General features: G+C 43.9%; 1 protein-coding gene across 1 annotated transcript in view; it reads left to right on the forward strand.

Moving 5' to 3' along the window:
• LOC119968589 (glutamate receptor ionotropic, kainate 3-like) overlaps positions 1-22,445 on the forward strand; it is a 653,521-nt gene that overhangs the window by 216,517 nt on the left and 414,559 nt on the right. The window contains exons 4-5 of the mRNA XM_038801220.1: positions 2,048-2,229; positions 7,801-7,854. Of these exons, the coding sequence (XP_038657148.1) occupies positions 2,048-2,229; positions 7,801-7,854 (236 nt within the window). The remainder of the gene's footprint in view (positions 1-2,047; positions 2,230-7,800; positions 7,855-22,445) is intronic.

The raw sequence follows: 22,445 nt of genomic DNA on the forward strand, positions 1-22,445 counted from the left end.
TTTGTTATCTACCAGAGTCTACTTTTCCAATCCACTGCTTGCTGGCTTTCCAAAATCCCAATGACACCATGTCTAATTCATCCCAAATCTTGCTGCCCACACACTTGCTCCAGAAAAGGGCTGCTCACTGACACCCACTAGATTCTCATTCCTAATGCGTTGGTTTAAACATTCTCATGCTGATTGACAAATCCTCCCATGGGATTAATCCCAATTTATCTCTAAAACCTATTCCAGCCTTTAAATTCTGCTCATGATATCTGTCATCTGGCCTCCTGTGTATCCCTCCCCATTTCCCTTCTCCTCTTTCTATATAATTGGTGGAAGAACCTTCAGTTTATTTGTACCATGTGTTTTCGAACCCATTACCTTCAAACTCGTTCACCTTATAATTTCATTGCAAAGCCTTCTCAAAATCCATTGATTAAAATGTTTTTGGCCATTTCTCCTCACTCTTACACAACCACTTGCCATTTATTTGACTTTGAAGGAGAACCATTATGCAGATCCATTGTTATATTAAAGGAACTATATAAGTGCACATTTTTGTATGGCTAATACCTATAAGAATATGTAGACATGTCTGGAGGTGTCAGTGACATGCTTATATTCACTTGGGATTCTCCAGATAGCTTATCATCCTTAGAATATTTTGTCAAGACTTTTGTTCCGATCACAGGCTTGTTTTCCCCAACATACATTATTCCCAGACATACAACAACAGATGGCCTTCCACTTACTTCTCAGCCATTGTCATTCTCAAGTTGGTCAATGGCACATATAAACGTACAGTAATGTGGTACATGAAGCATCAGAATTGGACTTCCCTTTACTCAAGGACAATTAGGGAGAGATGATAAATGCTGGCTTAGCCAGTGACATCACATTCTGTGAAATAATTTATAAAAACTCATCAACAGCCATGTGATCTCCTGGGAGAGGCAAAAAACAGATAAAGAACCAAGGCCAAATAAGAAAAGAAATATGAAAAAATTCTCTCCAAACCTCTTCGAAGAGTTTAATCAAATTACTCCATGTCTGTTCTTCCTCTATACATCATCACGTGCGCACATTTAAGTGGGTGCCCGTAAATATCACATGTAGAGAATCCTGATGTACTGAGCCTTGCTATGCCCAGTTAAAGTTTTTCATTTTGTAAAACTCTTATTTTGAGTAAATGAACACTGTCAGAATTAGAATGTGAAATATTCCAGAACGTAACTTATCTTACTGGCAATGGATGCAACGTTAATTAGAAATGTTTGAAACCCTGGGGAGTTTTGTTTCCTCGTGTTCTGAGGCTGCCTCATATCCTGGCATATCATTGCTCTGGGCATTGAACAGCCAATTGTTCCCACCGTGCAGCGCTGGATAGAATGGAGGCCTACTGGCTAAGTTCATGGCTGTTCCTCAACCACTGAGACAAAAGCAACAGATTAAAAGAAAATAGGCAAAACAGAACAGAATGCAATCTTCCAAGTTACCAAGTGCTTAACCTATTTATTGAACTTAGTCACAGCATTTGAAGTGTGTCAGAATTTAATCTGAAGGACTCCCTCCTGCAATTCGGACATCAATGAGTGCTTCTTATATTCAATTATTTTATTCACAGCGAACAGGCAACCGACCTGTAAACTGAAGCAAAAGAAGGAAGGCACCATACTTGAGAATTTGAAGAGTCTGTTTCTATTTTTTTTTTCTGAAGGATTAATCCTTTAAGTTGTTAAGCCAAACCACTGTCAAGATAGCCATATTAACTAAATATTTTGCTTCTGGAAATACGGAGGAAATTGGGGACTTTAAAAAAAAAGCATTAAATGATTGTTCAAAATGTAATTTGCTGTAAATTGATTGAATTTTGTAATTTGGCTTTTATCATGGGGTTGGCGTTTGAGATTTGCATGGTTCAGTCACCCCAGACCTCCACTCCCAATACTGGCAAGAAAGGAGATAAATTGGAGAGATGGGGAGGGCAGTGCAAATTGTGTACTTAGTTTGACAGGACATACTGCACATCAGAAATAGCTTTTCTGCTTTGTAATTGAAGGTCTCATACGTCTGCAGGAGCTGATAACAGCTCCCTCCAGGTACAATATCCGGCTCAAGATTCGGCAACTTCCTATCGACTCGACTGATGCCAGGCCCCTCTTAAAGGAGATGAAACGAGGCAGGGAATTTCGCATTATATTCGACTGCAGCTACACAATGGCTGCTCAGATCCTGAAACAAGTGAGTTCCATTCACTGTCCTTGCAGCTTTGTGCCATTGTTCAATTTAGAAAACTGGCAGGGTGCAATAGATTGAATACCAAAGATCCAGGTCAACATAACTGCCAACAGATTCACATTTTTGGGATGCACAATAGGTTGTTTGCATCGTGTCGATCTTTCATAATGGTCGTTACTCTTTCCATTCCCCTCCACATTCAGAACCTTTTCTACCCAGTTCTTTCTGGATATTCAGGAAAAGCTGCCTGTTTTGCACTTTTGGCACCTAGTTTATTAGTTAAAGCAACAAAAATACTGTTGAAGCAGTTGAAGCACTGTCCCGGCCTAATCTCGTAACTCCAAAACCCCACCCGACCTGCACATCTTTGGATACTAAGGGACAATTTATCATGGCCAGCCCACCTAATCTGCATAACTTTGGACTGTAGGAGGAAACATGAGCACCCGGAGAAAACCTACGCAGACAAGGGGATAATGTGCAAACTCCACACAGTCACCCAAGGCCGGAAATGAACACGGGTCCCTGGCGCTGTGACACAGCAGTGCTAACCACTGTGCCACCGAGCCGTTCAATCCTCCAAATCAAATACTTTCAAATCCTTCTTAAAATGTGGCACCAGAACTGGACACAGTTCTCCAGCTGAGATTGAACAATGTCTTTAACAAATTTAACATAACCTTCTTGTTCTTGTATTTTATGCCCCTATTGGTCAAGCTCAGGATACCCTGTGCTTTATTTACCAATGTCTCAACCTGTCTTGTCACGCACAGATACACTCAAGTCCCTCTGCCCCTGCACCCTCTTTAGAGTTATATGCCTTATTTTAATTGTTTCTCCATGTTCTTTCCACCAAAATGAATCACTTCACAATTTCTGCATTGAACTTCATCTGCCATCTGTCAGTCCATTACACTAGCTTGTCTTTATTTTTTGAAGCTCTACACTTTTACAATGTGTACAAAATGCTTCCAAGTTTAGTATCATCCCAGCATTTTGAAATTGTGCCCAAGATCTAAGTCATGAACGTATATATCAGGAAAAGCAAGGGACCCAACATTAACCTCTGGGGAAGCTCACTACAAATCTTCCACTAGCCCAAACAACAGGTAGTGCCACAGTGGTACACTGGGAGGGGTGTCCTGTGAGTCCTCAACATCAACTTTGGATGCCATTAAATCTCATGGCACCAGGTCAAACATGGGCAAAGAAACCTCCTGCTGATAACCCTGTATCACCCCATTTCAGCTGATGAATCAGGACTCCTCCATGTTGAGTACCACTGGGAGGAAGGACAGAGGGTGGCAGAGGATGGACTGAGGTTGGCAGAGGAAGCACTGAGGGTGACAAGGGCACAGAATGTACTTTGAGTGGGAGACTTCAATGTCCATCACCAAGATTGGCTGGGTATTACCATCACAGATCAAGTTGGCCAGGTTGGTGAGGGAATCAACAAGAGTGAAAAACATACTAGACCTCATCCTGACCAATCTGCCTGCTGCAGATGCATCTGTCCATGACAGTATCGGTAGAAGTGACCACCGCACAGTCCTTGTGGAGACAAAGTCCCGTCTTCACATTGAGGAACCATCATCTTGTGTGGCACTACCACTGTGCTAATTGGGATGGACTTTGAATAGAAATAGCAGCTCAAGACTGGGCATCCATAGGCACTGTGGGTCATCAGAAGCAGTAGAATTGTATTTAACCACAATCTGCAACCTTATGGCCTTGCGTATCTCCCGTTTTACCATTACCACCAAGCCAGGGGACCAACCTTGGTTCAATGAAGAGTGCAGGAGGGCATGCCAGGAGCAACACCAGGCGTACCGAAGAAACAAGTGACAATCATGTGAAGTTACAACACAGGACTACTTGTGTATCAAACAGCATAAGCAGCAAGTAATAAGCAAAACTAAGCATTCCACAACCAAGGGATAAAATCTAAACTCTTCCATCCAGCCATGAATGGTGGTAGACAATTAAACAACTCATTTGAGGAGGAGGATCCACAAGTATCCCCATCCTCAGTGATGGAGGAGTCCAGCACATCAGCACAAAAGATAAGGCTGAAGAACTCGCTACAATTTTCAGCCAGACATGCTGAGTGGATGAATCATCTCGTTCTCCTCTGGAGGTTTCCAACATCACAGATGTCAGTATTCAGCCAATTTGATTCACTCCACGTAATAACAAGGACCGGCTAAAGGCACTGGATACTGCAAATGCTATGGGTCCCCTGATAATATTCTGGCAATAGTACTGAAGACTTGTGCTCCAGAACATGCCACAGCCCTATCCAAGCTGTTAAAGTGCATCTACAACACTGGTGTCTGCTTGGCAATTTGCAAAATTGCCCAGGAATGTCATGCACACAAAAAACAGGAAATATCCAACCGGTCCAATTACCACCCCATCAGTCTACTCTCGATCAGCAAAGTGATGGAAGGGGTCATCAACAGCTCTACCAAGCAACGCCTTCTCAGCAATGACCTGCTGATGGACACTCAGTCTGAGTTCCGCAAGGGGCACTCAGCTGCTAACCTTGTTACAGCCATTGGTTCAAACATGGACAAAGCAGGAGAATGCCAGAGGTGAGAGTGACTGCCCTTGACATCAAGGCAGTGGCGGCATGGTAGCACAATGGTTAGCGCTGATGCTTCACAGTGCCAGGGTTCCAGGTTTGATTCCCGGCTTGGGCCACTGTCCACTGCGGAGTCTGTATGTTCTCCCCGTGTCTGTGTGGGTTTCCTCTTGTGCTCTGGTTTCCTGCCACAAATCCCGAAAGACATGCTTTCAGGTAATTTGGACATTCTGAATTCTCCTTCAGTGTACTTGAACATGCGCCGGAGTATGGCGACTAGGAGATTTTCACATTAACTTCATTGCAGTGTTAATGTAAGCCTACTTGTGACAATAATAAATATTATTATTATTTGACCAAGTATGGCTTCAAAAAAGCCTAGCAAAACTGGAGTCAATGGGAATCAGGGGGAAAGTTCTATGCTGGTTGGTGTCATACCTGGCACAAAGGAAGATGGTTGTGGTGGTTGGAGGTCAATCATCTCAGCTCCAGGACATCACTGCAGGAGTTCCTCAGGGGAGTGTCCTCAGCTCAATCATCTTCAGCTGCTTTACCAATGACATTCCTGCCATCATAAGGATGTATGCTGATGACTGCACAAGATTCAGTACCATTCATGACTCTTCAGATACTGAAGCAAACCATGTCCAAATGCATAAAGACCTGGACAATATCCAGGCTTGAGCTGACAAGTGGCAGATAACATTCAGTGCCAGGCAATGACCATCTCCAAAAAGAGAAGATTCAACCATTGCCCCTTGACATGCAATGGCATTATCATTGCTGAAGATCCCACTACCTGCATATTGGGGGTTACCGTTGTCCAGAAACTGAATTGGACTAGTCAGACCAATACTGTGGCTACTAAATCCAGTCAAAGGCTAGGAAATCTGTGCTGTGTAAATCAGCTCCTGACTCCCCAAAGTCTGTCCATGATCTGGAAGGCACAAGTCAGGAGTGTAATTAAATACTCTCCACTTGCTTGGATGAGTGCAGCTCCAACAACACTCACGAAGCTTAACACCATCCAGGACAAAGCAGCCTGCATAGTTGCTAACTCTTCCACATTCAATTCTTCCACCACCAAGAAAGAGTAGAAGCCATGTGTATCATACACAAGATATACTGCAGTGACTTGCCAAGGTTCCTTAGACAGCACCAAAACCCACGACAACTACAATCCAGAAGAACCTGAGGACACCACCTCACTCACCATCCTGGTTTGGAAATATATCGCTGTTCCTTCACTATTGCTGGGTAAAAATCTTGCAGCTCTCTCCATAACAGCACAGTGGGTGTACCTACACCTCAGAGACTGTAGCGGTTCAAGGAAGCAGCTCACTACCATCTTCTGAAGGACAACTAGCGATGGGCAATAAATGCTGGCCTACCCCGTGACACCGCTAAATGAATAAAAAGTACCAACGTTAAATTGAGCAGTCTGCAGTTGCTGGGCTTATCTTTTTGAACATGGGGGTAACATTTGCAATTCAACAGTCCCCTGAGTCTAAGATAGATTTTAACCAGTGCCTCTGCATACTCCACTCTCGCTTCCCTTAGTATCCTTGGATGCATCTCATTTGGTCATGGTACCTTATAAAATTTAAGTGCAGACAGCCAATCTAATACCTCTTGTCAATTTACACCTTTTGAGTGTCAAAATTACCTTCTCTTTTACCATGGCCTGGATAGCATCTTCTTCAGTAAAAACAGATGCAGAGTATTCATTTCAGACTTTAGCTATGCCTTCTACCTCCATGCGTAATTCAATATTTGTACGCAATTGGCCCTTGTCCTTTTACCAACCTTTGCATACAGAAGACTTTAGCATTTCTTTTTATATTGGGTAGCTGTCTCTTTTCATACTTCCTTTTTGCAGAACCATTTATTTATTATACTAGGATACAATAGTCGATGCTGAAGAGGCCCAAACATAATTTCAAAGGGAATTGGAAAGGAAGTATCTGAAAAGAAAGAGAATACAGGAAAATGTGACTCATATGCAGACCATGAAATGAAGAACAGGCATGTTACAGTTTGAATGCGTTGAAGTTGCCTCATTCTCTGCTGTAATATTGTTAGACTGAAAGGTGCGGCACAGTGGTTGGCACTGTTGCTTCACAGTGCTAACGGCCCGAGTTTAATTCCAGCCTTGGGTAACTGCGTGGAGTTTGCACATTCCCCTGTGTCTACATGGATTTCCTCTGGGTGCTCCGTTTCCTCCCATAGTCCAAAAATGTGCAGGTTAGGTGGATTGGACATGATCAAGTGCTCCTTAATTTCCAAGGATGTGTAGGCGAGGTGAGGTTACGAGGTTATATGGGGGAGGCGGCGGAATTAGGGTGTTCTTTAACAGGGTCGGTGCTGGATGGGCTGAATGGCCTCCTTTTCACTGTAGTAATTTTAGTATTCTAGCATTCCTGATGCATGTTGAATAAGCGGATCTAAATTGAGGTGGTGACAATATTGCAATTGGCTCCAATATCTTTATGTATAGAAGAGGAAAGATTGCAAGAAATAGGTGCAGGAGTAGGATAGACAGGCCATTGAGCCTGTTGCACCATTCAATATAATCATGGCTGATCTTGGGCTTCAACTCTGCTTTCCTATCTCCTTCGCATATCCCTCGATTCCCTGAGAGACCAAACATTTGTTTAAAATAGTGAATAATGAAGTGCCCACATCTCTTTGGGGTGGCCACAATTGAAATGTCTTTTCGAGTGTACACATCTGGATCTCTGGTGAAGGTAGGCTTGGACTTGCTGTGATCATCCAATAGTTTCAATTGTTTGTTCGCACTCCCTGTCTGGATTCACACTTAACAGTTACTTGGCCTGTGGATCGTTCCTCTTCACTGCTCACCACTTTCAGGAGAGGAGTAGGCATAGGAGAGGGGAGGGGAGAGGAGGAGGAGGGGAACATGGAATCTGGCATTACCTGGCACAACAACAGCATTGTTAATCTTTTAACTGCCTTTCTCTTCCTTTCAGGCTATGTCCATGGGGATGATGACCGAATATTACCACTACATTTTTACAACTCTGGTAATTAATTTTTCTGATTTATGTGAACATAAACACTAATTGATTATCAGGAGAAAATGTCAAACATTTAATGCACACAACATATTTGCTGGCACACCTTGGCTGTCTTGCATGGCTGAGGAACATTCGATTGCAAACAAATATCAAGGTTACATTTATTCCAACTTGTGCTGCAATGAGAAATATTAAGGTGCATGAGCTCTAAGAAAATGGCTTAGTCATATTTTTAAATCTACTATTATTATTTCAAACCATGTGGTATTTTGAAATGCTAGTCTTTAGTCTAGCTGGAATTTCATTATGCAACAGTTTAATTATTTAATTCAATCCTATTAAAAACATTATTTACAGAAAACTTTACTTATTTCTGACTGGGGAATAGTATGTGCAGGGATCACTGCTTTTCTGGGTGTCCAGGGCACAATTTCATAATCTGAAGATGACACAAGACTTGGCAGTGTTCTGAACTGTGAGGACGGTAATGAGAGATTTCAAGAGGATATAGGGAGCTTGAGGAAATGGGCAGGCATTTGGCAGATGAAATTTAACCTGGATATAAAGTGATACATTTTGGTCAGAGGTGTACAAGGAGAGGTGTACAATTCCAAAGAAAATGCAGCAGCTGAGGGTCCTGGGTGGAGATGTGTGTGGAAGGTGGCAGGGCTGGTTGAGAAAGCAGTTAATGAATTATGCTGAATCCTGCATTTAATACAGAGTACAAAAGCAATTGAGTAATGAACCTTCATAAAACACTGGTTCAGCTTCAATGGGAAGGATGTGAAGGATTTAGAAAAGGTGCAGCAAAGAGTTCCAAGAATGGTTTTGAGAATGAGAGACCTCAGTTATGTGGTAGATTGGCAAAGCAGAGGCTGTTCTCCTGGAGAAGAGAAGGTTGAGAGGAGATTTGTTCAAAACCATGTGGGGCATGGATAGTGCAAATGGAGAGGGACTGTTCCCATTTGCAGAAGGTCAATTAACCTTTAGGTGATTAACAAAAGAATCAGGGGTGGCATGAGGAAAAACCTCTTGATGCAACAAGTCGTTTGGATTTGGAATGCACTGCTTGAGTGTGTGGTGGAGATACAATTATGAATTTTAAAAGGGAACTGGGATAATCATTTGAAGATAAAAGATTTTACTGGGCTACAGGGAAAAGGTTGAGGGGTGGGACCAGGGGGGTTGCTGTTGGAGCGAACTGACACAAAGACAGTGCACTGAATGGCCTCCTTATGTGTTGTAACCATTCTAGTATGGATATATCCAAAGAAGTTGATAACACATGAGTAAGAAAGAAGCTGAAGGTTGTCCTGATAGTGATCAAGAAAGGTAGGAGGAGGCTTGTGTGAAACATAAGCACCAACATAGATGGGTTGGACAAATAGCCTGCTTCTGGGCTGGATATTACATATAAAGATGGCAGCAGGGAATACAAAATGTATACCGCCTGTCACACAGAAAGATCATCACATCCAAGGAATTAATGTGAATCACTCTTTCCCCAGCCCCTTCTACAATCTCTCCCAGCACAGTACTTCTCCCCCTACCCCACCACACACACTCTCTCACAGTCTCCAGTCACTCACATACTGAGACGCCAGTGGACTCCACCACTCCGGCTGCCTCGTTTTCCAGGCCCTGATATTTACCATCAGTACTTACTTACCCACTCTTTGTTGCCCATCCAATCACGGGATGGTTTTTCTCTCATGTGCGGCAATGGAAGGGGAACCAGACTGTGATTGGATCTGAACAGTTTTACAGCAGTTTTCAAATATCAGTCCTTGGTTGACTGTGTGCTGTTTACACATTTTCCCATTGTCTGCGAGCGCTTCATCCAGGCGCTCCCAGAGTCCAAAGATGTGCAGGGTAGGTAGATTGGTCATGCTAAATTTCCCTCTAGTGTTCAAAAGGATAGGTGGGTTTACAAGGATAGGGTGCTGGATTTTCCCCCCGCCGCACCACATTTCTGCCACGACCCACTGGCGGGACTCTCCATTACGCCGGTCGGTCAATGGGGTTTCCCATTGTGGGCAGCCCCACGCCATCGGGAAACCCCCAGGCACCGACAAAGCAGAGCATCCCGCCCAGGGCATGTGTCTGAGTAGGATGTTCTTTTGGAACGTCGGTGCAGGTTCATGGGCCTTATGGCCTCCTTCAGCACTGTAGGGATTCTATGATAAGATGATTTGAATGTCAAGGTTAGGTGGGCCACATTGAGTTTACAACCCTGCTTAAAATTGAAGGTGCCAGAGCCCTCTACACCAGTGATACTAACTATGATATTCATAGTGAGGAAGGAATATGGAAAACACAATGAGAACGGAATGAACCAATGTTCTACCAGTGGCAAGAAATTAAGGTAAACAACCCTTACTGCATCATTTTTGAAAAGCAGCTAGCAAAGGATTGCAGCTAGCTATTTATCAGACATAAGCTGGTAAATCTCACCGCTGTGATCATATAGTGCAGTCAGACTTCGCTCAAACCACCCTGCCTTTATGGATATTGACCATCTTCTAATGTACAAAGAGGAAGCATCTGGAGCCTGAGTATAGATGAGAGAATTTCCTCTCCAATTAATTTTTGTTTTCAAAAGTGTATCGCTAGGAACTTGCTCTATCAGACAGTGAGAAAGAACAGTACAGGCTCCGGTTCTTGATCCAATGCAATTTTCTGGTCACATATCTGAAAATAATCAAAACCCCGGGTCATAAGTAGCAAGGTTCAGCATTTGAATTCAAACAGTGGAAAATCTCCCTGTCTAAAATAGAAGGCAATGGCAAGAAAATTACTTTAAAATGTAATTGAATTCTGTTTTATGTTGTACAAACCATGCTGGGGACCACAGCCTGTTCTTTGAACAGATGACTGGAGAATTCTATATCAGTTGCCCCGATGATTCCTTGTTCTATGCAGGTTTCATATTCTGCACATGCATGGAAAACATTTTGAAACTATTCTGGAAAATTCTCTGCTTTGTGAACATGATTGACTTTGAATCGGTAATTCAATGTTGGGAATTGGGTAATGTCATGCTCTAGTACATTATGAATTTCCAGGCGATAATTTACTTAAAAAATATATAAACAGCCTATTATAATGGCTACTGAAAATCGTGGGATCTTTTGGCATTTTGAGTTCCACAAAGTCCCGAGTCTCAAGGAAATAGCTAATTAAATATGGATATTCATAGCCATTTAGGGAATTCACACATTCGTTTATTTAAGGATGGATCATCGACAAAAGAACTATTGCAATCCAGGCATCTTTCTATTTCACCAAAGTTCCATTAGAAAGCCATCAAACCAGCTGTGGCTAATCTAAGCAGCCAAAGTACTAAACAGCAGTAGCTGAAAGGTGGGAGAAGAACACCCTCCAATCTATTCCAAATTTGGTACTGGTCTGGATAAACTGTTTCATATCAAATCAAACTTTAATTATATTTGTGCCCTGATCCCCTATGTTAATGTTGTGATCCTTTACAATGAAATACATGTTCTAGTTGTAAGTGAGCACAGTTGTTACGAATTGGGGAAAGGTTTAGGCATTATTCTTGGCAATATATGTGAACTGTTTTCATCCATGTGGCGGGGCTGGGGTGGGGGGGGGGGGGGGGGGGTGCTGGTGTTATCTGGGTTTTGTGACTAAACCTATGTTATGGAAAGACTGTCTCAATTCCTTCTTTACTCAGTGAATGGGCAGCAGATTATAACACCCCACTTCTCATTCAGGGAAGGAACTCCAACATGGTCAATTTCCATGCAAATGACCAGGATCATTCTATGGTCAACTCATAAAGAGATTCCTGAGTAGAATGGAAAGTATGGTCTCATGGACAGTTTGGAAAATTAGTTCCTCATATAGAATCTGGGCAAGGATATTCCAGCCGCACCGTAACTGGTTCCTCCACGGCCAATGTGGTGAGCCAGTCAAAAGTCCACTCACTTTGGCAGGGCTGGAAGATCTCGCTCGTGGGAAGGACCAGAAATTCCCAGCTCTTCAGGAGACAGCTGAGGCAGTGAAAGTCAAGATGAAGACCCACACTTGATTTTTGAGTTAGAGGGTAGAGACCTGGCTGTTCCTTCCAGCTCATTGTTAATGCATTTAGGACATTGCAGTCTTGAAGTATGGGTAACTGAAGGTATTGCTGCTTATATAAAGAAATTGGAACATAGAACAGTACAGCACAGAACAGTCCCTTCGGCCCTCAATGGTGTGCCGAGCTTTGTCCGAAACCAAGATCAAGCTATCCCACTCCCTATCATTCTGGTGTGCTCCATGTGCCTATCCAATAACCGCTTGAAAGTTCCTAAAGTGTTCGCCTCCACTATCACAGCAGGCAGTCCATTCCACACTCTAACCATTTAAGTATTGTAAGTATAGGTCCCGTAATTAGGACCATCCCAATAAATTATAGTTGAGATCATCAGTAACTTAAAAGCTTAGTACAACAGAGATGCACAAGAATTTCTGGGGGAAAGTCATTTCATATTCTGAATATATATCTGACAACTATAATTGGCTTCACCGAGCTACAAAATTCTGCCTGTGGTTTAATCGATCATGTAAGAATTGTTCTGCTGTAAATTTCTGAAGCTGCTGAAACTAGTTTTAACTGCGACCAATGGGAATGTGTGATTGTGGGAAAATTGCAGTGACCAGGACAGACAGTTGATGGAAAGGTCCATTGAATGATGCTCCGATTCTCCCTCTCCAGTCATTCACATACATGCATGAGTTACTGCAGCTGTGAAGAATCTTTGATGAATCTTTGATCAATCATGTTCAAATACAAGGAGACCCTACATAATTCCCCATCCCAAATTGGCACTGTTTGAACTCAGGCTAAGCATTGTAGTTATAGTCAATCACAATCAAATTTGGGCGAATAATAAAGAGCTAAACACAATATAAAATTACCTGTACGAAGATAAACACCAAGTTCAGTAAAGCACAGTCCATAATCAAATGGATCTAAAAAACAAACACATATTAACGAAATGGCAAAATTGATCATGCCCCCACTATTTAATGGCCATATTTTAGCAGTTAGGATCCTAACTGGCTTGAATATTCATTTTCATTTCATCTTCGCGTGGCACAGTGGTTAGCACTGCAGCCTCACAGCAGCAGGGACCCAATTCTGACCTTGGATAACCATCTATGTGGAGTTTTCACATTCTCCCCGTGTCTGCGTGAGTTTCCTCCACAGTCCAAAGATGTGAAGGTTTAGGTGGATTGGCCAGGCTAAATTGCCCCTCAGTGTCCAAGGATGTGCAGGTTAGGTGGGGTTACGGGAATAGGGCAGGGGAGTGGACCTCGGTAGAGTGCTCTTTCAGAGGTCGGTGCAGACTCGATGGGCCAAATAGAATCCCTATAATGCAGAAGGAGGTTATGATTTGACAGATCTGATAAACTATTTTAACTTGAGTTGTGAAAGATGATATCTTGAATGACTATTGATCCAAATTTATTTCATTCACGTGCGCTGTGCCTGAAGGCAGGCTGTGTCCACATTCTCGGCTGATGTTTCATCCTGAACCATTTTTTCGGCAGTTTCTTTCAATGGTGCTTTGCCAGGGTCTTTCCACTCTCATGGACAGGGCAAGGAGGCAGGACCCAAGTCTACCTCAGCATGAACCGGAATCAAACATGTACTGTTGTCATAATGCTGAACCACACATGAGCCATCTAGCCAAAATAGCTGACCCAATCACCCCCATTAACTAAAAGTACAGAAGCAGAAGTACTGCGATGCTGGAAATTGGAAATAAAGATAGAAAATACTGGAAGTAATTAGTAGGTCTGGCAGCAACTATGGAAAGAGAACAGAGTGAACATTTTGGGCTTTCATCAGAACTGGAAAAAGTTCATAATCATTTTGCACAAGAGAAAGGAGGGCGGGGGAGACAAAGAATAGAAGGAAAGTCTGTGATAGGATGGAGAGCAGGAGAAAATAGATAACAAAAGCTCTCATGGTGCAATATGACAAGTTGAGAAATAAAAGATACATCCAGAAGAATAGTGAATTACACCGTTGGGAAAATATGCATTTTAAATGCAAATGCATTGAGTAATCATACAGTAATTTTGCATAAATGATCTTTGAGGAGAGAGGTGGAAATACAAATCGAGTAGGAACTGCATATCATGTGTGGTTTACTATTGGAGTTCCCAATGCGACAAAATATCTTGTGTCAGGGAAAAATGGGATTGGTGCTCGTCCGTTTGCAATATGCCACCCACCCCCCTCCCGCTCCCCCACCGGCGGTGGCATCGAGGTTCGCACCCCACACCAGCGGGAGGATGCAAATGGATCAAAATGGCTCATTTGCATCCTTTTAACAGTCTAGACACCAGATTCTCCACACGTTTTGTGATGCTCCGGCACTCAGCTGGGATTTGCTTGGGCATGGATTGGTGAAAGTATTTGGATTGGGTTTTGATATATTGTCTTGTGTACCAAGGTACAGTGAAAAGTATTGTTCTGTGTACAGTCTAAACAGATCATTCCATACATGAAAAAAACATAGGCCATACGATAAAAACACAATGTAAATACATAGACACAGACATTTGGTGAAGCATTCAGAGTATAGTGCTACTCAGTAGAGAAGATGGGTGGAGAGATCAGTTCAATTCATAAGAGGGTCATTCAGGAGTCTTGTAACAGAGGGGAAGAAGCTGTTTCTGAACCTGTTAGTGCATGTTCTCAGACTTTTATATGACCTGCCTAATGGAAGAGGTTGGAAGAGAGAATAACCCGGGTGAGAGGGGTCTTTGATTATACTACCCACTTTCCCAAGGCAGCAGGAGGTGTAGACAGAGTCAATGAATGGGAGAAGGTTTCAAGGCCAGCATGGTCCTGACAAAGTGCACCTCGTGGTTGGCCAAAGTGGTAAGTATTTAAGTATTTAAGACAAGTGCCCCTAAATTCCATAGGAGGGTCCCCTACCCCTACCAAACACACCCACCCAGGATCATCACAAGACCCCCCCATCAGACACCACCACCAAACCCTCCATCAGAAACACCACAATGTTTATGAACATCCAGGAGAGCTTTCACTCCTCTTTTTCTCAGCAGAAAGCACTTAACTCCTTTTGATATGGTCAGGAACTGTCAAATGTAGCTAGATGTTTATAAACATTGTGGTTACATTCACAACAGACTACTTGAGATGCATTTAAAATGAAAATAAATTACAGCCTATTAATAGCTATTTCTTTTTGAAGTGAATGGTGAAAAGAAGTCTTGCAGTTAAAAGGATTTGAGGGGGTTTAAAGCCTTGTGATGTGATTTTGGCTTTCTATGAACTAACAGCTGTTAGACATCTGTCTGAGGCAGCAGGAGTAAATGAAAATAGTGATTTATTCGCTATTTCTGCCTGGACTGATTTTAGCTTCCAGGCAGGAGTGACTGATTAGGGGGCTGTCTCTGTCATGGGGTATCTCTATGATTATGGGATGTTCTCTAATATGGGGGTTTTCTGATATGGGGGTGGTGGTTCTCTGATATGGGGTGTTCTCTATTAAGGGGGTTATCTGAATGGAGGGTTTTATGATAATGGGAGTTCTCTGTTATGGAACGCTCCCTACCATCAGGGTCTCTGTTGTGCAGATTTCTCTGTTATGGGGGTCTCTGATATGGCTGTTCCCTGATATGGTGGGCCTCTGATATGGGGTTCTCTGTTATGGGCTTCTCTCTTATGGGGGTTACCGGTTATTGGGGGATCTCGGCTATCGTGGTCTCTGTTATGGGGGCCTATAGTGGGGGTTGCTCTGATATGAGGGGTGTGTCTGGTGGGGGTCCCTGGTTGGGGAGACTCTGATAGGGGAGACTGATGGACAGTCTGGTGTTCGGTCTCTGATGGAGGTTCGGGTTACCCTCATGCATACGTACTGTGCTGAGGCGTTGACTCAGCAATTCTCGAGGTGGAAGTGGGGGGGGGGTTTGCCTCTACTTGTCAGAGGGGCAGGTGTGGGGGGGGGGATATTGGGGTGCCAGGATTTATTTTGTGGGGTGGAGGCGGGGGGGGGGGGGGGGGGGGGGGGGCAGCTGCCAGCCACCCAGTTGAAATAGTGGCCCAATAGTGGGATTCAAAGCGGAATGCCCTGAGATTCTCACCATGCATATACTTGCATGGCAAGGGAAAGGGAATCACTTGTGGATGGTGCTTTCAGAGCTATCATCAACCACAAATGATTCATGCTCGGGCGGGAGAACATAGTCTCCCAAACAGAGAATCCAGCTCGATGTTAACTGTTGACAGTAATCCTTTGTAAATGATTTTTTCTTTATGATGGTAAGATCCTCTCTTTAGATGAATGTGTGGAGTATCTTAAGTTTGTCTGAATAAGATTTGTTTGGCTTAAATGCAAATTACCTCACGTTCTGTGACAGCACAGCAACAATACATCTATGGTACCAAGATTGTTACTTTACATTTTTTCTGCAAGGCTAGTGAATCTTCCCCTACTTGTCTGCTTTGGTTAATGTTTTTCTACAGAACCAGACTCATGGGGTACAAATGAATTGAACTTTTATGTTAAACTGAATGTTTCAGAATGGTCCCACGCTGATAGTCAAAGCATTTGTTCAGGAGCTTGGCGCAGGGTTAGGAAGCTGCTGCCAGCTGGCCTTGTTCAATGCATTCCTTTGAATAGGCAGCATGGCAGGTGGATTTTACATGGCACTTTAACCCTTGGAGTGCTTGCTCTGCCAGCTGTCTGTGCAGCTATGGAAATTTATGCTTCATGTACTTACGATGAAACTCCAAAAGAAAAAAAACCTGAACATGTTTATTTCAGTTTCTTATTTGTGTTTACGTGAGGAAAACTTGCTTAGTCAAAATTATCCTGACAAAATCAATTAGTGAGGACAAGAGGTATATTCAGCTGATCTGTAAAGCCTAGCACATAGAGGGCAAGAGAAGAGCTGAATTAGAAATATCTAGAATGATTCTTGGTTGCAATCTACGCAAGGAACTTAGCTGGTTCTAAATGAAATAAAACAAATGCCTGGCAGTGATCACAAGGAATCATTCAGGAGGCACGATAAATAAACCTTGACCTTAGTAACCCTCACCTAAATCCTGAGATGCGATCATGGCCTTGGATTACTACTCCTGCTGGGGCGTTTGTTGGTCACAATTGGTTCTCATCTTTCTTGCAGTACATTTACCTGTCCACTGTCTACTGGGTAATGTTTCCAACAGTAATACATTGGCCACTGTTCTGAGGCTCGTTTTCACATTTAAGATGGGTTGGAGAATTAGACCCAAGCCTCTGCTATCTTCCCTTCACACCTTTCAACAGTCTAAGAAATATACATTCTGGACCCAGAATGGGTCTTAAATGACTTAAGGTTTGCTTATTTTTGCCAAAGTTATTTCTTTTCTACTGTTAGCTCCATCAATATTTTCCACATTTCCTTTCTGCAACACATATCCCACTACCCTGCACAAAAAAGCAAAACCTTCAATATATTGATGTACCTTGATCCTCCTCAATGAAACTCTTTCACTTTCTCCTCGACTGGTGCTCGCCACTCCCAACCTCCTTTATTTTTTTTCATGTTTGCAAAAATTTTCATGGGATTTGGATGTCGCTAGATGGGTAATCAATGACCATCCATAAATGCCTATGACAAGGTGATGTATAGCTGCCTTGTTTAATTATGGCAGTCCACATTGTGCAGGTACACCCACAGTGCTGATAGAGAGGAAGTTCCAGGATTTTGACCCAGCAACAATGAAGGAACAGTGATATATTTCCAAGTCAGGATGGTATGGTGATTGGAGAGAAACTTGCAAATGGTGAGGGCTCCATGCCGTAATGAAGCAGCCCATGCCCAAATGCAGCAAGACCTGGACAATATCCAGGCTTGGGCTGACAAGTGGCAAGTTGCATTCGCACAACACAAATGGCATGCATTGACCATATTCTAAGGAGGATCTAACCACCACCGCATGACATTCAATGGCATTACCATTGCTGAATCATGCACAATTAAAATCCTGGGGTCTACCATTGATCGGAAACTGAACTAGACTAGCCATATTAATACTGTGGCTATCAGGGCAGGTCAAAGAGTAGGAATCCTACGGCGAGAAACTCACCACCTGACTCTGCAAAGCCTGTCCACCTCTACAAGGCACAAGTCAGGAGTGTAATGGAATACTCTCCACTTGCCTGGATGAGTGCAGCTCCAACAACACTCAAGAAGCTTGACACCACGCCATCCAGGACAAAGCAGCCCACTTAATTGCTCACCCTTCCACAAACATTCAAACCCTCCATCACTGATGGACAGTGGCAACGGTGTGCATCATCTACAGGATGAGCTGCAGTAACTCATCAAGGTTACTTAGACAGCACCTTCCAAACCCACGACCACTACCATCTAGAAGGACAAGGGCAGCAGGTATCTGGGAACCCACCACCTGGAGGTTCCCCTCCAAATCACTCACCACCCTGACTTGGAAATATATCACTGCTCCTTCACTGTTGTTACGGCAACATCCTGGAACTGCCTCTGTAACATCACAGTGGGTGTACCTACATCTCAGGGACTGCAGCGGTTCAAGAAGGCAACTCACCACCACCTTCTGAAGGGCAACTAGTGATGGGCAATAAATGCTGGCCAAACCAGTGATGCCCACATCCTGTAAATGATTTAATTTTTTTTTTAAATGCATCTGCTGCCCTTGTCTTTCCAGGTGGTAGAGGTCGCAGCTTTGGTAGGTGCTGTTGAAGGTGTGTTGGTAAGTTGTTGCAGTGCAGATTGTAGATGATACACACTGCTGCCACTAGGTGTTGGTGGTGGAGGGAGTGAATGTTTAAGGTGGTGGAAGGGATGCCAATCCATTGGGCAGCTTTGTCCTGGATGGTGTTGAGTGTCTTGCAGTGTTATTGGAGCTGCACTTTTCCAGGCTAGTGGAGAGTATTCCATCATATTCCTGACTTTTGTCTTGAAAATGGTGGCCAGGCTTTTGGGAGTCCAGTTCAGTTTCTGGTCGATAGCAACACCCAATGTTGGTATTGAGGGATTTAGCAATGGTAATACCATTGATTGTCATGGGAGATGGTTAAATTCTTTCTTGTTGAAGGTAGTCATTGTCTCTCACTTGTGTGGCATGAATGTTAACTGCCACTTATCAGTGCAAACCTGAAAATGGATCAAGTCTGGCTGCACTTGGACTTAGACAGCTTCAGTATCTGTGGAGTCACAAATGGTGCTGAATCTTATGCAACCATCAACAAACCGGTGGCATGGTACAGTGGGCGGCACGGTAGCACAGTGGTTAGCACTGTTGCTTCACAGCTCCAGGGTCCCAGGTTCGATTTGCGACTTTGGTCACTGTGCGGAGTCTGCACATTCTCCCTGTGTCTGCGTGGGTTTTCTCCGGGTGCTCCAGTTTCCTCCCACAGTCCAAAGATGTGCAGGTTAGGTGGATTGACCATGCTAAATTGCCCTTAGTGTCCAAGAAGGTTAGATGGGACTATTGGGTTATGGGGATAGGGTGAAGGTGCATCTTTCCATGGGTCAGTGCAGACTCTATGGGCTGAATGGCCTCTTTCTGCACTGTAAATTCTATGTCTAACAAACACAAGACAAGGACATTACTCCAAGAAATCCCTGCAGTGATACAGTATCCCAGAATTGAGATTATTGATATCCAATACCATGACCTTTGTACTAGATATGACTCCAACCAGTGGAGAGTTTTCCCCCTGATTCCAGTGGACCCCAAGGGCTCCTTTATGTCACACTGGTTTGGATTGGATTTGGATTTATTATCACGTATACTGAGGTACAGTAAAAAGTATTGTTCTGCCTATAGTCCAGACAGATTATTTAATACATGAAGAAACAGAGGACATAAGATAGATAAACAATGTAAATACATAGGCACAGGCATCGGGTGAAGCAAATGGGGCTGGATTCTCCGATTCTGCAGCTAAGTACGCATGTTCTTCCGACCAAAAAGTTGGCGCCGTCCCCCCACTGAAGCACCCCATGCCAGCAGAACAGCTTCCCTCACCCCGTGACTGCGGCGGCACTGGATACAGTCCGCAGCCACCACTTGAAGTCCCCGAAGGTTGTGAGGACAAGCACCCCACGCCATCGGGGACTTGGCCCATCGGGGCAGAGCATCGGGTGGAGGGCCTCAGGTAACGTTGTGACGCCGTCCCGACAGAGTGCAGTGTACTCAAGGAGTACGCCGTTTTTGAGAGCTGGAGCATTGGAAAAACGGCACCCCATAATTCCAGCGTAAAAACAATTGCCCGGCCAATCGCCGAATGCGATTTTGGTGTCGGCGATCGGAGAATCCAGCCCATGGAGTGCAGTACCACTCAGTAGAGAAGATGCATGGAGAGATCAGTTCATTCCATAAGAGGGTCATTCAGGAGTCTGGTAACAGCGGGAAGAAACTGTTTTTGAATCCGTTCGTGCATATTCCCAGATTCTTGTATCTCCTGCCCGATAGAAGAGATTGGGAGAGAGAATAATCCAGCTGGGAGGGTTGTTTGATTATGCTGCCACTTTCACAAGGCAGCAGTAGGTGTAGACAGAGTCAATGGATAGGAGGTGGGTTTGCATGATGGACTGGGATGTGTTCACAACTATCTGTAGTTTCTTATGGTCTTTGGCCGAGCAGTTACCATACCAAGCTGTGATGTAGCCAGATGGGATGCTTTCTTTGGTACATCTGTAAAAATTGGACAAGCCGAATTGCCTTAGAAAGGCAATTATGATGCGATGAGGCACCTTTGGGGAGGCCCGAAGCCGGAGTGGTTGGCGCCACTCTGCTACGCCGGGACCCCCGCCCGCCGGGTAGGGGAGAATCCCGGCCAGGATTTATAATCATCTAGAAAGGAATAATTTGATTGGAGATAGTCAACACGGTTTTGTGAAGGGTAGGTCGTGCCTCACAAACCTTATTGAGTTCTTTGAGAAGGTGACCAAACATGTGGACGAGGGTAAAGCAGTTGATATGGTGTATATGGATTTCAGTAAAGCATTTGATAAGATTCCCCACGGTAGGCTATTGCAGAAAATATGGACAGTAAGAAGTCTTACAACACCAGGTTAAAGTCCAACAGGTTTGTTTCAAACACGAGCTTTCGGAGCACGGCTCCTTCTTCAGGTGAATGGAAAGGCTTGTTCCAGAAATAGACACAGTCAGAGATGCCCCGGAATGCGAGCACCTGCAGGCAATCAAATCATCAAAGATGCAGAGAGAGAGGTAACTCCAGGTTAAAGAGGTGTGAATTGTCCCAAGCCAGTTCAGTCGGTAGGCCTCTGCAAGTCCAGGCTTGTTGGTGGGGGCCGAATGTAATGCGACATGAATCCCAGATCCCGGTTGAGTCCGCATTCATGCGTGCGGAACTTAGCTATAAGTTTTTGCTCAGCAATTTTGCGTTGTCGCGTCTCCTGGAGGCCTCCTTGTAGAATGCTGACCCGGAGATCAGAGGCTGAATGTCCTTGACTGCTGAAGTGTTCCCCAACTGGAAGGGAACAGTCCTGCCTGTTGATAGTCGCACGATGCCCGTTTATTCGTTGTCGCAGTGTCTGCATGGTCTCGCCAATGTACCACGCTTCGGAACATCCTTTCCTGCAGGTGCTCGCATTCCGGGGCATCTCTGACTGTGTCTATTTCTGGAACAAGCCTTTCCATTCACCTGAAGAAGGAGCCGTGCTCCGAAAGCTCGTGTTTGAAACAAACCTGTTGGACTTTAACCTGGTGTTGTAAGACTTCTTACTGTGCTCACCCCAGTCCAACGCCGGCATCTCCACATCAGAAAATATGGAGGCATGGGATTCAGGGTGATTTAGCAGTTTGGAATAGAAATTGGCGAGCTGTAAGAAGACAGAGGGTGGTGGTTGATGGGAAATATTCAGCCTGGAGTTCAGTTGCTACTGGTGTACCACAAGGATCTGTTTTGGAGCCACTGCTGTTTGTTATTTTTATAAATGACCTGGAGGAGGGCGTAGAAGGATGGGTGAGTACATTTTCAGATGTCACTAAAGTCGGTGGAGTCGTGGACAGTGCGGAAGGATGTTGCACGTTACAGAGGGACATAGATAAGCTGTAGATCTGGGCTGAGAGGTGGCAAATGGTGTTTAATGCAGAAAAGTGTGAGGTGATTCATTTTGGAAGGAGTAACAGGAATACAGAGTACTGGGCTAATGGTAAGTTTCTTGGTAGTGTGTATGAGCAGTGTCCATGTACATAGATCCCTGAAATTTGCCACCCAGGTTGATAGGAGATGTGATGATAGAATTTTGGCAGTACACTTTTGAGGTTGGCCTGTTTGAAGTCCCCAGCCACAATTAACAAGGCCTTTGGGTATTCTGTTTCATTGTTATTTATAGCAGTGTAAAATTCATCAACCGCCTTCTTCACTTCCCCCTGGGGGGAATGTTGACTGCTGTTATGATATTTTATTTATTTATTTTTTTTGTTTTATAAATTTAGAATGCCCAATTCATTTTTTCCAATTAAGGGGGGCAATTTAGCGTGGCTAATCCACCTAGCTTGCACATTTTTGTGTTGTGGGGGCGCAACCCACGCAAACATGGGA

The sequence above is a fragment of the Scyliorhinus canicula genome, chromosome 1 (assembly GCF_902713615.1).
Source record: "Scyliorhinus canicula chromosome 1, sScyCan1.1, whole genome shotgun sequence".
Taxonomy (NCBI): Eukaryota; Metazoa; Chordata; class Chondrichthyes; order Carcharhiniformes; family Scyliorhinidae; genus Scyliorhinus; species Scyliorhinus canicula.